Source organism: Mesocricetus auratus, unplaced genomic scaffold (assembly GCF_017639785.1).
Source record: "Mesocricetus auratus isolate SY011 unplaced genomic scaffold, BCM_Maur_2.0 Super-Scaffold_100022, whole genome shotgun sequence".
NCBI classification, from domain to species: domain Eukaryota; kingdom Metazoa; phylum Chordata; class Mammalia; order Rodentia; family Cricetidae; genus Mesocricetus; species Mesocricetus auratus.
In genome coordinates this window covers 7,105,261-7,120,223 of record NW_024429203.1, presented here as the reverse complement: position 1 = coordinate 7,120,223, position 14,963 = coordinate 7,105,261, and the positions used below count along the sequence as shown (strand labels likewise).

General features: G+C 50.1%; 1 protein-coding gene across 7 annotated transcripts in view; it reads right to left on the bottom strand.

The window, feature by feature from the left end:
- Window positions 1-14,963, bottom strand: part of Igsf9b (immunoglobulin superfamily member 9B) — a 57,750-nt gene that overhangs the window by 27,840 nt on the left and 14,947 nt on the right. For 6 of the 7 annotated variants that reach the window (XM_013119386.3, XM_040729865.1, XM_040729866.1 and 3 more), the window contains exons 4-14: window positions 12,672-12,823; window positions 12,231-12,348; window positions 11,022-11,163; window positions 10,691-10,836; window positions 6,647-6,789; window positions 6,209-6,349; window positions 5,998-6,114; window positions 5,610-5,760; window positions 4,608-4,731; window positions 2,398-2,573; window positions 718-944 (exon numbers count right to left, since the gene is read on the bottom strand). In XM_013119386.3, coding sequence (XP_012974840.1) covers window positions 718-944; window positions 2,398-2,573; window positions 4,608-4,731; window positions 5,610-5,760; window positions 5,998-6,114; window positions 6,209-6,349; window positions 6,647-6,789; window positions 10,691-10,836; window positions 11,022-11,163; window positions 12,231-12,348; window positions 12,672-12,823 — 1,637 coding nt within the window. The remainder of the gene's footprint in view (window positions 1-717; window positions 945-2,397; window positions 2,574-4,607; window positions 4,732-5,609; window positions 5,761-5,997; window positions 6,115-6,208; window positions 6,350-6,646; window positions 6,790-10,690; window positions 10,837-11,021; window positions 11,164-12,230; window positions 12,349-12,671; window positions 12,824-14,963) is intronic. The other variant, XM_005078492.4, reaches the window with a different exon arrangement.

Below are 14,963 nucleotides of genomic sequence, written 5' to 3'. Positions count from 1 at the left end.
TCCACAGAACAGGGTACCCAGAACACTGGTCCCAGGAAGTGTATAATGGTGACTGCTTACAATGGCCAATGTTACAGTGTACATATTCCCAGCATTCAGGCTATGGGCTTTGAGCTGTGCACGTGAGACCACTGAAAGACTGCAAAGACAGATGCATGATGGGCTCTCAAACGGCACCATGAATCAATTCCAGGAAAGGGGAAACGGAAGGATACACGAGAGCTCTTCCAGCTATGAAGCAAGCTGCTTTCTCTCTCAAGAAAAAGATGTTCCTGCTTAAAAGATGTCCACAAAAAAAAAAGAGGAAATGTATTTTCTCCCAGGACTCTGAATTATTAATAGAAGAGCCCTTCTCTTGGCCAGCCCAAAAGACACCTTTCTAGAAGCTCCTCAGGCCACCCCAGCTAGAACCCAGGAAACTGAGGTCTGGGGTCTGATGATCCCTACTGGCCTCGCTCTGTTTACCCTACTAAGTGTATTTGAGGAAAACCATCTGTGTAGTGCTGGTCCCCAATGCCACTAAGATAGCTCTGGTCTGGGGACCAATCCAACCCTTGGTAGCAGACTAGATAGAGTCTAAGACCACAAATAAAGAGGGCCAGTGCAGGGCTTGACCTTATGCCCCTGAGGTGGGTCACTTGATAATCAGTGGCTTTACAAAGAGTCATGACAATTCCAGAAACTGGAAATAAGAGGCAAGAAATTTAAAGTCCCCACCTGTGACAGATCCTTGGCAAAAAAGTCTCCATCAGTGCCTGGAATGGCATCGTCTAGCATCTCCCAGCGCTCCCCAACTCGGAACTCCATGATATATCGGTCAATGGGGAAGCTGTGATTGGCAGGTGGAAGCCAGGACAGGAGCACACCCTGCTGGGTCCGGTTGGCTGTGAGGCACCTTGGTGGGGTCACCAGCACCAGGGGTTCTGGAGTTGTAACAGGGAATGCTACAGAAGGAAAAAGAAGAAGAAAGACGATGGCCACAGATCCCCAACCCAATGTGGGAAACTGAGCCTAACGGAGAATGAGTTTGTTTCAGAGAGGTAAGAGGGCATCACCTACAGTAGCCCTCCTGTCTCTAGGAAAGAGAAGTCAGGGCTGGTGACGCAGAGCCCTGTGACTCTTTTCATGATAGGACAACTGCAAGATAACCAAAAGCCTCCTCAAAAGGGAGGAAGCAGCAGGCACCGTGAGAAGAGAGAAGAATCTAGTGCAGAGTACAGTCACGTGACGCATAGCATCTACATCAGCAGCATCCCCGATGGTGGCCCTATGAAATTGCAAAACTGAAAAACTCCTATCAGCTAGTAAGAGAGTAACCACTATAATAGAGAACAACGGATTCCTCACACACTTGACTACATTGGTATGAACAAATATGGCACCGCAGGACACATAATGTGCAGCTGTGTGCAGTGCAGCCTGTGCAGCAATGGTAGCGCCCAACCATGCTACAGGTTGTGTATGTACTTACTGTACTGTATTTCTTTATGGCTAGGGTGTACTCCCACAACAGAAAAGATTTCCAGTGGAAACGGCCCGCCCTGTTCGATCAGCACCAGCTCCGTGGATCTAAAGTTCACTGTAAATCTTGGCTGCATCATCTTCTCGTGTGCCATGCATCTACACAATGACCTCGTTGCTTAACAACACACTCCTCAGATGTGGTTTCCTCTGATGCCTTCCCCACTATCAAGAGGTACACGGTTTACCTTCTGTTCTCATCCCAAGATCTGGTAAGCTCTTCTCACAACACATGAGTCATATTTTTTTTATTCCATTTGGGACCTTTGAGCTCAAAATGAGGCCCAGGCCAGGCTTGGTGGTGTACACCTTTAATCCCAACACTTGGGAGGCAGAGACAGGCAGATCTCTGTGAGTTCACGGCCAGCTTGTTACAATGTGAATTCCAGGGTTACACAGGGAGAACCTATTCAAAAACAAAACGAGACCCAGCAGAGGAACCTCACTGTGGGGTGATCATTTTATAGCTGCCATCCATGGGACAGAAAGGGGGCTGGAGCCGTGACCTCGAGTCCACCAGGGAAGAGTCTGCTTGCCAAGGCCTGCTCTTGGGTCCCCAGAAGACATACAACTGAAGTCAGATAGCTCAAAAGGACTCTCTGTCCCCTTGTAAAACTGCCAAACATTCATACATGCCATTGAACCTCTCCATTCCATCTGAGGGTTCAACGGAAAATAAAGCTAAAATGCTATGGTATGGGACCAGGCAGACCCAAAGAAGAACATGGCAAATCCTTCCAGGGAGGTCAGAAGAAACCACTACAAAGAACACTTAGTAAGGACGTGACACACACTAAGCCCTCTTGCTACCATCACCTCTATCTAGTCTAGGTCTGCTAAGAAATAGCCCCAATACATACCAGCCCAGGGCCTCACCTAAAGTGTTCACAGTGACCACCTCACTGAAGGCGCTGGTTCCCAGCCTGTTCTGGGCCAGGACACTGAACTGGTATGCAGTCTCGGGCTCCAGGCTGTCTACCAGCAACCAGCTGGGGCCCGGTGGCACTGACAAGGACAGCCAGTCGTGGGGCCCAAACTGAGCCCGCTTCATCCTGGCCAAAAGAGAGAGAGAGAGGATGGGGGAGAAGGGGTGGGGTGGGTCACACTGGAGAGAATAGCATGCATGCAAGGTCCCCAAGGAAAAGGCAGTGATCGTACAAGCATCCCCAGGTTCAAGGACGGGAAGAGGGATAACCAAAGGGGGGCCACCTGCCCGGCTCTTGGCTATGCCAGCTTTGATGGCACCAGGGCACACCCCACTGTGGTACCTCCCCTGTGAAAAGAGGTCCTCAGGCGTAAACCATGCTGAAGATACTGGTCAGGTTACCAATTGCACTGTGAGAGAACCCACACTCTAAGCACTGCTTTATAAATGGGCTCCGTCTTGATAGAATAGGGACACTGCATTTGAGGATGGGCACCTGGGCAATGACATGACTAGAAAAGGAGCCTAGATAACCCTGACTGTCTACCCTACCAGGGAGAGACAAAAGTGGGGTCCGTCATCCAGGATGCTCCACTCCAACTTGGGTCATCTGAGGATATCTAAAGCATGTAACAAAAGATGATCAGGGTTTCCTTCGTGGTGGGACCAGATCTCCCACAGTCTTAAAGACTAGAAAGTCACAATCAAGGGGAAATTTACAATGATGGAGAGTAAAGAAACTGGGTTTTCGACTCCAAAGCCTTCTCAGTTCCCAATAATTAAGGAAGCCACCTGCTGCAGGTGTAGTTCCAGATGACACCACAGGGAGGAGATATTGTCCTGGGTAACCGACCCACTCGATGCAACTGTGAACTGTAACTCAACATGTACCCACAGTTTCCTCTCTAAGTTGTAAGACTCACTGCTACCGGGTATGCCCAATAATGTGGGCAGAGTCGAGAGAAAGCATGGGAAGGAAAAGGGGGAGGAAAAACCAGCAGGATCTAAATGACTATATCAGTACAATGAGCTAGGGCCTGCCAGAAAGAAGGGGAAAACCCTCCTCCACCTTGGCAGCTGCCCTTCCCTCCCAAAGCACGTGACCGGAATGTGATACAGGTGGAGTAGATGAGCAGCAGTGTAGAGCAGCACCACAGGCCACAAGGGGGCCCATATCTGCACCCAAATGTCCGTCCATGCCAGCAGACAGCGCTACCACACCACGTGACACCCTTCCCCAACTCCGAGGGACACAGACAACCCACGAGGATCTCAAAACTCCCCAGACATGCATACAATCTGAAATCTGCGCCCTCAAGCCCATGCCGTTGAAGACTCGCTCTGGGGTCTCCACCTGCTGGGTCCTCCTCCCCAGATTCAGACCGAACAGGCCGAAGGAGAAGGAAGGGAACGGTTCATCTCCCCTACTTGAGGAGGTCTGTGAAGCTGGAGGCTGCAGTTCCCAGATCGGGACAGAGATGTCAGGCATGAGAAGCCCAAGGGATGTGGGAGCCGCTCGGCTTCTAGTCCCAGCATCCCATGCCTGGGTCTTCACCCTGTCCCATGCATTTGTGAGGTCTAGCTACCCTGAGGTCTGGGCAAGGGTCTTAATTCACTGATCTGGTTTGACACCAGACATGAAAATGACCCGCACAAAATCCTAGAGAAAATACAGGCAGTGGCGGCAAGGGCAGGGATGGGAACACCTGTTCTCCTAACTGGTACCTGGGACCTCCTGGTAAGGAGCAGAATAAAAACCGGACCCTACACTTCATGCGCTATTTTACAACACCATCAAGGTTAGGAACCTGGAGAAAGGCTGAAGTAAGATATGAAATGAGGAGGCGCTGAGGGTTACCAAAGCAAGAGCAGAGCAGGAACGGTTTACGCCCAAATCGGCATTCTGACCTCCAGGGTGGTACCATAAGGATGCACTGAGTCCCTTATAGACATTCCTAGCATCCTTAAGAACTTCACCACTGCCTGGTCCACTTGACCATCTGCAGAGCTGGCAAGTACAGATCCCAGTCTCCTTGGGCCCACCACCCGCCCCAGGAAGAGATGGGACTGGATGGGATGGGCTGGGCTGGGGCAGACTGGATGCCCTACATGGGGGCAAAGGAGGGAGAAGCAGAGAGCAAAGCATGCGGGGCTGACTCACAGAGGTCCGTACCAAACTGAGAATGTCTGCTCGTAGCCTCCATCATAGCCTGGCTCCCAGGACACATTGGCAGTTGTCATGGAGACCTGGACCCGGACACTGCCTGGGGCGTGGGGACTGGTGCCTGGAGACCAAGGAAGACAGCTCAGACCAAAAGAAGCCGAGCCTATTTGCTCATCCCCATCATCTTGTAGGAGATCCGGGAGAGGTCAAAGCATGTAGTACCAAGACCCATCATGAGAAGCGTCAGCAGCCAGGGCACGATCCCAGGCCTACTCTGGCTCTGCTGGGGTCAGAGAGAAAAGCCCACCCACGACATAGGCTAGCATCACCAGCAAGAACACAGGCCAGAGGACAAACAGAACCTTTCTCATCCTGACCAAATTCTCATGCATCTTGCAAACTATAAAACATTCCCTTGACATCCTGGGAAAACCCAAAAATCACATCTCTTCCATCTCTAGCCACAAGAGATGGCCACGTTCCACACAACAGACAACAGTGGCCCAGGTATAAGGCCAGCACCAACTGGGTACGAAGGGTATGACTCTGAGCAGCAGCTCCTCTGCCAAGTTGTGAATGACAAAATGCAGGCCACTTTATTCATAGCCTAAACTAGCAGAAAAATACTGTGTTGGCTTTGGGTACAACTATAACTGTCAAGCCCCAGAGGGACAGGCTACACACAGGCTGACATGTCCTGAGTAATCTGAACAATGAGTATTAGTCCCTTCCTCATGCCCCAGGCTATGGACACCAGCCCTGTCCTCAGACACCTCAGTGCCTGGCTAACAAGCCAGCCACACCTGATTCCTACTCTTTTCTATTCCAGTTCCCACAGGCCTGCCCTCCCCAAGACAGGACAAACAATAGTGGATCCTGACCCTCCCCTGCCTGAGTCCCCTGCTGTCAAGGGCTTCAAGTTGTAGTCTTTAGTCTGACTTAGGAAAGACACCTGCAGAGCGAGAAAGGTCACCCCAGATGGCCTAGCCACGCACGTACCGATGACAGTGAGGTGGGTGCTGGCAGTGATGCTTGTGACCACATTGGTGGCAACACATTCCCACTCCCCGTGGTCCTCCTTACTCAGGGCACGAAACTGGAGACTCCCGCTGGGCAGGGCACTGTGCTTGCTTCTGCTGGGCTTCCCGACCTTAGCCAAACAAGGAGCAGGGAAGAGGATGGGAGCAGGGATGAGCGCTTACAACTCAGGAGTCTGAAGAGGATGAAGACGGGGTTGCAGTCCCTGAGCCCATTGCCGACACCCCGCCACTATCCACTAATGTCGCCTCTCCTCCTAACATCTGGCCTGTCCATACAGGTCCAGGCAGAAACACCACTGGATCTTCCCTGCCGCCCCCACAGCACAAGAGCATCAAAGCCCAGGTACCTTCCTCCAGGTGATGACAGGGAAGGGGTCCCCTGCAGCTGCACAGGGGATGAGCAGTTCCCGGCCGGCCTCCTGCCTGTACTCCCAGCCTGGTAGCACCGTGAAATACGGGGGGTCCTAATGGAAGCCCAGAGACAGGTGTGAAAGGTTGCCCACAGGAAGACGGCCCACCACGGGGCCATGCATAGAAAGTAAGGCCAGGGAGACTCACCTTCAGGACAAGCCGTGCAGGGGCAGACTGGCCCATGGTCCCCAAGGTGTTGTAAGGCACACAGGTGTAAGTGCCAAGAGCCTCCTCTGTGGCCTCCTCGATGCGAATAGAGCCATCGTCCATCAAGGTCCAACCCAAGTTCTGCCAGACACGATAAGAAACCAGGGAACCATGGTCAGGACACAGGCGCTGCCCCCCAGCCACTTCCAGGCAGGGTCTGAGCTGGGCTAGACCAAGACTAGGACAGAACAGCAGCTCATCTGGCATTGGCATGGCCCTGTGGGCGTGGACCGCAGCCAAACTCCTGCCAGATCACTGCTCTTTGTTTTCCTAGGCTTTTTAGGAGTGGGCTGGCAGAGAACCAGAGCCCAGAGGCAGCATCTCTGTTGTCGGAAGGATGCTCCTCATCTCCAGTCCCAACATGCATCCCACTCATACCTTCTCTACCTGCAGCGGTCGGCCATCCTTATTCCACTTCACCACAGTAGCGGGTGGCTCTGCATCCACAGGACAGCGGATATAGCCATGGATTCCCACGGGCACATAAATGACAGGGGGCATGTTGAGGACACGGGCTGGGTCTGTGAAAGGCGTGGTGTGGAAAACCATGAGAGTCTATATGAGCAATCAAAGCAGACGGTGAGCCAGAGCACACCCCCGAGTCCTACAAAAGAACCTTCACAACTACTACTTCGGATTCCCAGTGGTCAACACAGTGCTAGGAGCCAGGGCCACCACCAAGCCCACTCGCTGGCACTTACAGCCTAGAGGCCACGCACAACAGGCTGCACACTTCTTTTGCCTGACCAACTTACTAGGCTTTTAAGAACCTTTCAAGAACGAGTGGAGGCTAAGACCACGCAATAGCACTTTTGGGCATATACCCAAAGGATGCACACTCACACCACAAGGACACTTGCTCAACTACGTTCAGAGCGGCATTATTCTTAATAGCCATAACCTGGAATCAACCTAGATGCCCCTCAACTGAAGAACGGACAAGGAAAATGCGGTACATTTACACAATGGAGTACTGCTCAGCAATAAAAAAAAAAACAAAACAAAAAACAGTGACATCTTGAAAGTTGCGGGAAAATGGATGGAACTAGAAAGCACCACCCTGAGTGAGGTAACCCAGACCCAGAAAGACAAATACAACATGTACTCACTCATAAGTGGGATTTAGACATAAAGCAAAGGAAAACCAACCTGCAGTCCACAACCCCAGAGAACCTAGGTAACCAAGCGGACCCTAAGTGAGACCTGGACCCACCTAGGAGTAAATTGGGGGGGGACAGGGAAGAGGGTAGCAGGGGAAAAGGGAGGAGGGAAGGGGAGTGTGGGGAAAATGTATACCTCAAAAAACATAACAAAAAAAAAGGATGGGTGGAGACATTCAAAGCCACATTTTAAACGACCCTAAGTCTTCAAAACTTGGTAATGGCTCTCACCAGACTACCCCAGCCCTGCCAAGCCAACAATGACCATGCACTTCTCCAACCATTCTGTATCCTGACGTCTCTCAGGAGTAAGCAGTTAATTACTTCACATCCTAAATCAAAAGAGCAATGTCACTTCTATGTGGAATGCTGTCCCAAGCATATTGGTTGGAATTCCTCCTGCAGGGTGTCTGGCTTCCCTCGGCCTCGGTATCCCACTTGACTCTGCAATTAAAGGTAAAGTCCACCGTGGTGCCAGGACAGACAGTGAGAGACCCGGGAGTCTGCGCTGAAAGTTTAGTCACATCTTCTCATTTCTCCCCAGGGCCCCTGGGGCTACAAAGGAGAAAGATCCAGAGCTGGGAAGGCTGTGATGAATGAGTTGGTTGGTGACTTTTAAGCATTCTGAGCTCTTCCGAGAAAAGCCTTACATAAATACCAGGCCGAGTTATATATTTAGATGTAGCTTCCTACTTCTGTATGATAGTCTTTTTTTTAATTCCTCCAAGGTTTTCAAAGGGTTTATGAATGGGAAATACTCTGAGCACTGCTCTTTAGCAGAAATAAAGATACTTGTCTCACCCACCTATAAATCTCAACTCCCTGGATTCTCTTTGAAGGGAAGAAGGGGGTAGAAAGGGACAAGTGGGAGTGGGTGGTGATGCTGGTGCTGAGGAGAGCCAGGGAAAACAAAATGCCTCTGCAAGACAATAGTGGCCCACAGCTCCCCGGATGGAGCCTTCGTCTCGGCCGGCTTGGCATCCTTCTGAAGGCTGAACCCCGTTGGCTTGCTAGCTCCTGCATCACTGCCACCTTGTAGCTCATGTGGCACTGCCTGCACCCAGCCCAGAGGGAGAGACACACCTGCAAGATGAAGCAGCCCCTTCCTGTGGCCCCCAGGACTGCACGCACACATCCATCCCCTGCTTTCCCTACTACGGGTCCAGGGGGATACACCCCGTGACCCGGGCTTCCAACTCATACAAGTCTAGAACTTGCACCACAGCGTTCTACAAAGCCTTATGAGTTGTCAGCAGTGCAAGAGAACCGAGGCCTTTGCTCCCGCCAGCGAAGTCATCCCTCGGAAATGGGGGAACACGCACCATGGGGGTGAGGTGGGACACAGCAAACCCAATGGAGCTTCACCGCGGTGAACTTGCCGGTTCAGCATCAGACCCGTGCAAACACTCAGACCTGTGCAGCCATGGGGGGCTGGGGGGGAGCTCCAAAGGCCACCAATTGTTCCTCCAGCTGTCCTCAGCTCAGAGGCTGACTTGGGTCACCATGCCACACTGTTCACCCCTGCCACTCCATGTCCTATAGTGTATACAATTCCCCCACAGCAGCATTCTGATAATGGAGGTCTGTCACCTATAGCAACAGCCTACAGCCTTTGTGGCCTGAGTGACAAGGCCATCCATGAGGCAAAAGGAAGATATTCATCTTCATTACCCATCTTCCCATCTCACTCTGTCACAATGTCCAGCTTGTCATGAGGTAGGAGAGCAACCCAAGGCGCCCCAAGTATTAAAACTAGGTAGGGTCTAGGGCTCACACAGAAGCCCTCTGTGGGTCTGGCAGAACAGCAGCTCATTAACTTGAGTCTCACAGATCTGAAGTAGAGGGACTATGGAGCCAGAAGGGAGCCAGGTATGGAAGCTGACCAAGTCACCTAGGAAGGTACCGTTCCTCTCAGCACACAGCGTCCACATGTGAAAAGGTAGGAGTACAGCTGGCAGGGAAACTAACCCTTCTGTCAATGGAGTTCTTAACTGGACTAATTAATAAAAACCCAGGATCAGAGAAAAATGCTGAGAGATCAGAGAGAAGGAGCAAGCCACAGCCACACCTTACCTAGCATCTCAGCAAACAAGAGAGTGAGTTCCTCTTTCTCCCTGCTTATATCCTGCTTCTGCCTACCTATCTCACTTCCTGCCTGTCCGTACAGACCTCCAGCCCTCTATGGTTAGCTAGTGGCAAGCTCCATTCTCTGACCCTCAGAGAGGCTTTGTTTACACAAACAAGATATCACCACATATCCCCCTTTTTTTGTCTAAAATTTAAAAAAGGCTATTACTAATATAAGAAAAACTATATACAATAGCTATAATAACTATATACAATATGTACAGGCAATAAGTACATCAACAATGTCTAGTCCATTGGCATTTGACAAATTCAGAGAAAATACTCCATTATCTACTCTTTCTTGAAGAGTCCAAAGTCTTGTACCTAATTTACTTTCTATTCTAATTTGCATTATCAAATTATCTTTTAATGTCTTTCAGACCTATTACACTTAACACATCTTTAGGGAGTCCCTTTACTGAGTAAACAAGGAAAACTATAACTATACTATCTAGTCTTCAACTCCCTCAGAGACCCAAGAAGGAAATAATATTAACTGAGTAAACAGGAAGTGCGAGCAAGTGACTTCCAGAAAATGTGAGAAATGACAGAAACAGCTGGCTGCCTGGAGAGTCACCCAAGGTTGCTCTGCAATGATTCACAGATTAATAGAAATGGGTTAATAACCAAGAGAGAGCTAGCCAATAAGAAGCCTGAGCCATCGGCCAAACAATTTATAACTAATGTAAGCCTCTGTGTTTTTTATTTGGGACTAAACGGACATGGGACCTGGCAGGGCAGAAACTTCCATCTATACCCTTCTCCCTCAGACACCTAGGAAAATGTGTCTAGCAGCAACTAGTTCAAGGACCAGGAATAAACTAGTACTCAATAACAAAAGGACTACCATTCTGAATGGCAAATGTTCAAAGCTAAGGTCTTTTTATCCTTGAACATGACCTAAGCTTGAATCAATGAACTGGCTGACACCAAGTGATGACCAGCCCACAGACAACCTCAGCCAGCATCAGTTCACTCTATTGGCCAGACTGGTCATGGCCTCCTCTAGAGGACTAGTCCTCCTTCGGGTGTTCCTCTGGTCCTCAGAAACATGCTGGGTCTTCAACTTCCAATGTAGCTAGTGCAACTTGCACCTACTAGAATTCCCAGAACCCCCTTCCTCACCCCTACTCACATTGCACAGTCAGGTATGCTGAGGCAGAGGGGGAGCGCCCCAGGCTGTTGCTAGGGACACAGGTATACTTTCCAGCATCCTCTGGCTTCACTCGGAAGATGATCAGGGTCCCATCAATCAGTATCCGCACCCTTAGCTTCAGGTCACTGCAAAAACAATGACAAGCAGGCAAGGATGTCGGCAGAAATACAAGCAAGGTAGTAATGAGCCCCTTCACCTCCCCTAGAGGCAATAAGGAAACTTAGGGTTCCCAAGCACTGCCGGGGCCCCTCTCTCAAGGCAGTGGCCTGTGGGGACCCATGGGAGAGGGTTGAAGGTGCGTGCTGCTCACTTCTGGAAGTAGACGTTCTCATCCTGCCAGTACCAGGTGTAGGTGAGGTTGCCGGGATACGCCTCTGCCCTGCAGGTAAGCAGAGCATCCTGGGAGATGTTGACGGTGATGTTCTCAGGAGGGGAAACAATGAAGGGAGGCCCTGGAGAGAACAGGGAGTAAACATCACCTCTCCTGATTGGGAGGGTTGCCATGCCAAGCTTTCCAGGAAGCTCTGGGATGCTCAACGTGGGGTGTCCAGGCAGTCATCATGGAGATGCTCCCAACTGATTGGGAGGGTTGCCATGCCAAGCTTTCCAGGAAGCTCTGGGATGCTCAACGTGCAGAGCCCAGGCAGTCATCATGGAGATGCTCCCAACTGCTGGGAGGCTCAGGCACCCTTCAGTACCACATCTGCAATGGCTCCATGATTTCCAGACGAGCCATTTATAACCTACACACCTTTCCTGCCCAGCTCTCTCCAACAGAGCTCAGGCCAGAAGGTATGAGGCTCGATTATCCCTGAAGTAGACAGAACCTTGTACTGTCCTCTAGTCAGAGGTTCGGGCCTCAGGAGAGGAGTCTGGGGAGCAAAGAGGTAAAATCCAGCAAGCTTTGGGACTGGTAAGCCAGACCTCAGCAGAGCTGGGCTTTGGCTCTCCCTTAGAGGGGTATTGCTGCTTTACACAACCTGCCTCAGCTCCTGCTAAGCCCTCAGAAGCCAAAGGAGAAAATGTCACCACCAACTAGACACAACTACCCTTAATTAACTCACACTGTGACTCCAGCATGCACAGATCCCTAGACCTGACAATCTTCCCATCCCGAGTAGTGAGTGCTCGCTCAGTCCCTTTCAGGGCACTCTGGGGCCGGACAGAGAGGCCAACATCTCAAAGCTGACTACAGAACCCAGCTTCACTCAAAATCCCCGGTGGTGTTTAAATGTCAGGTGCTTTAGATTACTGTCCTATCTTTGATGATGTCACTGATGGAGAGATGACCCAAGGGTGTCTCCTCTCCAAGGGAGGCAGAGACATACCAGGAATGCACTCTCAGAAACAGCTACACCATTTCCCAGCTGACCGGGGGGGGGGCCTGGATAAGTGATATATGTGAGACAGTCCCCACCTAGCTCCTCTACTATGCCCTGAGAAAATGTTCTCCACGGTTCAGCAGGCCTGGAAGCCTCCTAGAGTCTCAGAGATACAGAGGCTGAAAAAGTTTCCCTACCTTGAACAAGCAGATGAGTTGTATGCACAGCCTCGCCCTGGATGCTGTACGCTCGGCAGGTGTAGGCGCCTCTGTCTTCCCGACTGACTGATGTCACCGTCAGGCTACCGTCACTCACCTAGGAGCACAGAAAGAACCCAACATCACCTGTGTGCCTCACCAACATGTCTCTTAAGCAAAGAGAAGAGCTCTGAGAAGCTGGAAATGGCCTCAAGGACTCATACACAGAGGCAGCCAGGGACAAGGTCCTCCTCATTCATCTCCCTACTAAAGGCAGCAGAATGCTTCCAGTCAAGTCAGGCCATTGGTTTGCCTGCCTCCAGGTACAGAACTCTGATTCTGTACACATAGCATCAGTGGCCAGCTGCCTTAGATGGGAGATAGGCAGGGAGGGAGGACAAGAAAGGGTGGTTTTGGTACCCAGGTGAGAGCAGTACTCACCTGGAACTTTCCACTAGCACCGAGGAGGGTCCCTTCCTTGAGCCAGGTGACGATGGGCTTAGGGTTCCCAAAAGCAGTACAAGTCATGGTAATACTTCCCCCTTCCTTGGCCTCAATGTACTGGGGGGGTGTTTCTGTAAAGGTGGGAGGGGCTGCAAAGAACACCAGGAAAGTGAGAGACGGACTCAATCCACCAGTGCTTAGAACGCTGCAGTATGCAAGGAACAAAAACAGTGCCTAAACTTCTGCCCCCTATAATACACCATGGAGGTGGGGTGGCCTAGGACCTGCAGATTATGTGAGGGTACCCTCCCCCATGCTCTGAAAGTACGATTAACACTCCATCTGGTTTGGATTATGGGCTTTTAAGAGACTCAGCACCCTTTGCCTGAGCCTGCTTGCAGAGACAATTTGGTCAACTTTGGCGCCTATTCTCAGTCTGGCTAGCTCCAAATTCTAAACTTACCCGGCTGAACTTAGCTACTACCTACTATTGGGAAGCTGCCGTGCTCAGTGCTAGGAACATGACAAACACAACTGAAGAGTCTCCCACCTCCCTTCAAGATAATCACGATACACAGGGTCTCCTACTCCCTGTATCCCAGTTCTACCAAGCCCATTCATTCACAGGAGCTTTCTTGACTGAGTCCCATCAAGGCCCAATATAGGTCCCAGGCTAACAGATGTGCAGTCTTACTTTTACCTCATTCCACAGACAGGGAAAAATCTCCCTGCCTGCCTCCTCCTCTTTGGCTCCTGTGGATAAAGGTGAGTAGTGAATTCCACAGGCTACTACCTTCTTAATTCTCCCCTGATTACATGAGGTTATCCTCTCCCGTGCACTGAAGGTATGATTAACACTCCATCCTGTTTGGATAATCGGCTTTTAAGAAACTCAGCATCCTTTGCCTGAGCTGCTTGCAGAGACAAATCTGGTCAACTTTGACCTCTCAGACTATTGGTTCCATGCTCTTCCAAAATGGCTATTCAGAATACTAGCACCAAAACCATCCTGTGTTCCCCCTCAAGGGTCCAAGTTCAAATACTAGCCTACCATATAATCTCAGACAGGTTCCTCAGACTCTCTGGGCTTTCTCTGAATCCTCCAACCTCCAGAATTGATGTAGGTAATAAGAAAGATAAGGTTTATGAGAGATCATGTGTAAAATGCAGACACATGCTTACAGTAAACTCTGATTGCTCTGCCGTCACTACTGTCATTACCACACCTGGGAGCCTTAGTCTGAAGACTAAAGAAGAGCTTCAGAAAGACTGCGTCCCCCTCCACATAGCTGTGCACCAAGAGTCAGTCAGAGTGCTAGGGTTGGGTCCTGACTGCACTAGCTGCATCTCCTAGACATGTTCTCCTGCAGACTCTAACAACACTGGCTTTCTGTGTCCCCCCTACAGCAAGAACGCCAGCCTCAAGACCATCCATTTGCAGAGCTCTTCCTCGACCTGCAACTCTATATCCAGTTCCCACTTCATTGATTTGCGTGAGCAGTCTTTTCCTAGTGCCATGGAATACTCAGATTTCCTGTCGCTCCTGGGTGTACAGTGCTCAACAAACATTTCGTGAACAAAAAAAAAACCCGAATGAAATAAATAAATGAATAAAGACCTACGACACGCATGTCTACAGTCCAGTACAAACGCAAGTACATACATCCTCTTGGAGGCAAGACCAAGCAGGGACACCTTGGCCTAGAATCTCCAATACCTATAGCTAGGTGGGGACACAGGACACTTGGAACTATAGGATGAATAAAGAAGTACATTTCATCACATAAAACATACATTCCCAAGAAACACGGCGCTCAGCCAATGTTCGGAAAGATGCTAAAAGCAATGGTGACAAGCCTTCCCAAGTCCTTGTAAAGGTGTCCTGGAACTCCGGCCTCCAGGCACTGAGAACATGTGCTCGTACCAGAGCCTACATTCACCCACCCTGCCCCTGAAATTCAGTTAACTCAACCACAGCCTCTGTTACCTCTGGTGTCAAGCTTAAAAGAAAAGATAATAAATTAAATTATGTCCTGAAGTGACAAATTAATTACTAATTACATAATTACTTTATTATTTAGGTGCTAATCAGGAAAGTACTTTGAACAATTTCAAGTTTTCAGGAAAATAATGGTTTGACTCTCAATTATTTACTGAATTAGGTGTTAGCTTGCCAGCTGCATTCCCAGGCTTAATTCCTCTTGCAAGTGCCCTACAATTAATAGCGCAGGTTGGAAATAAGCTGGCCTCTCCTCCAAGCCATATACCAGACCTAAAGCAAAACTTGGC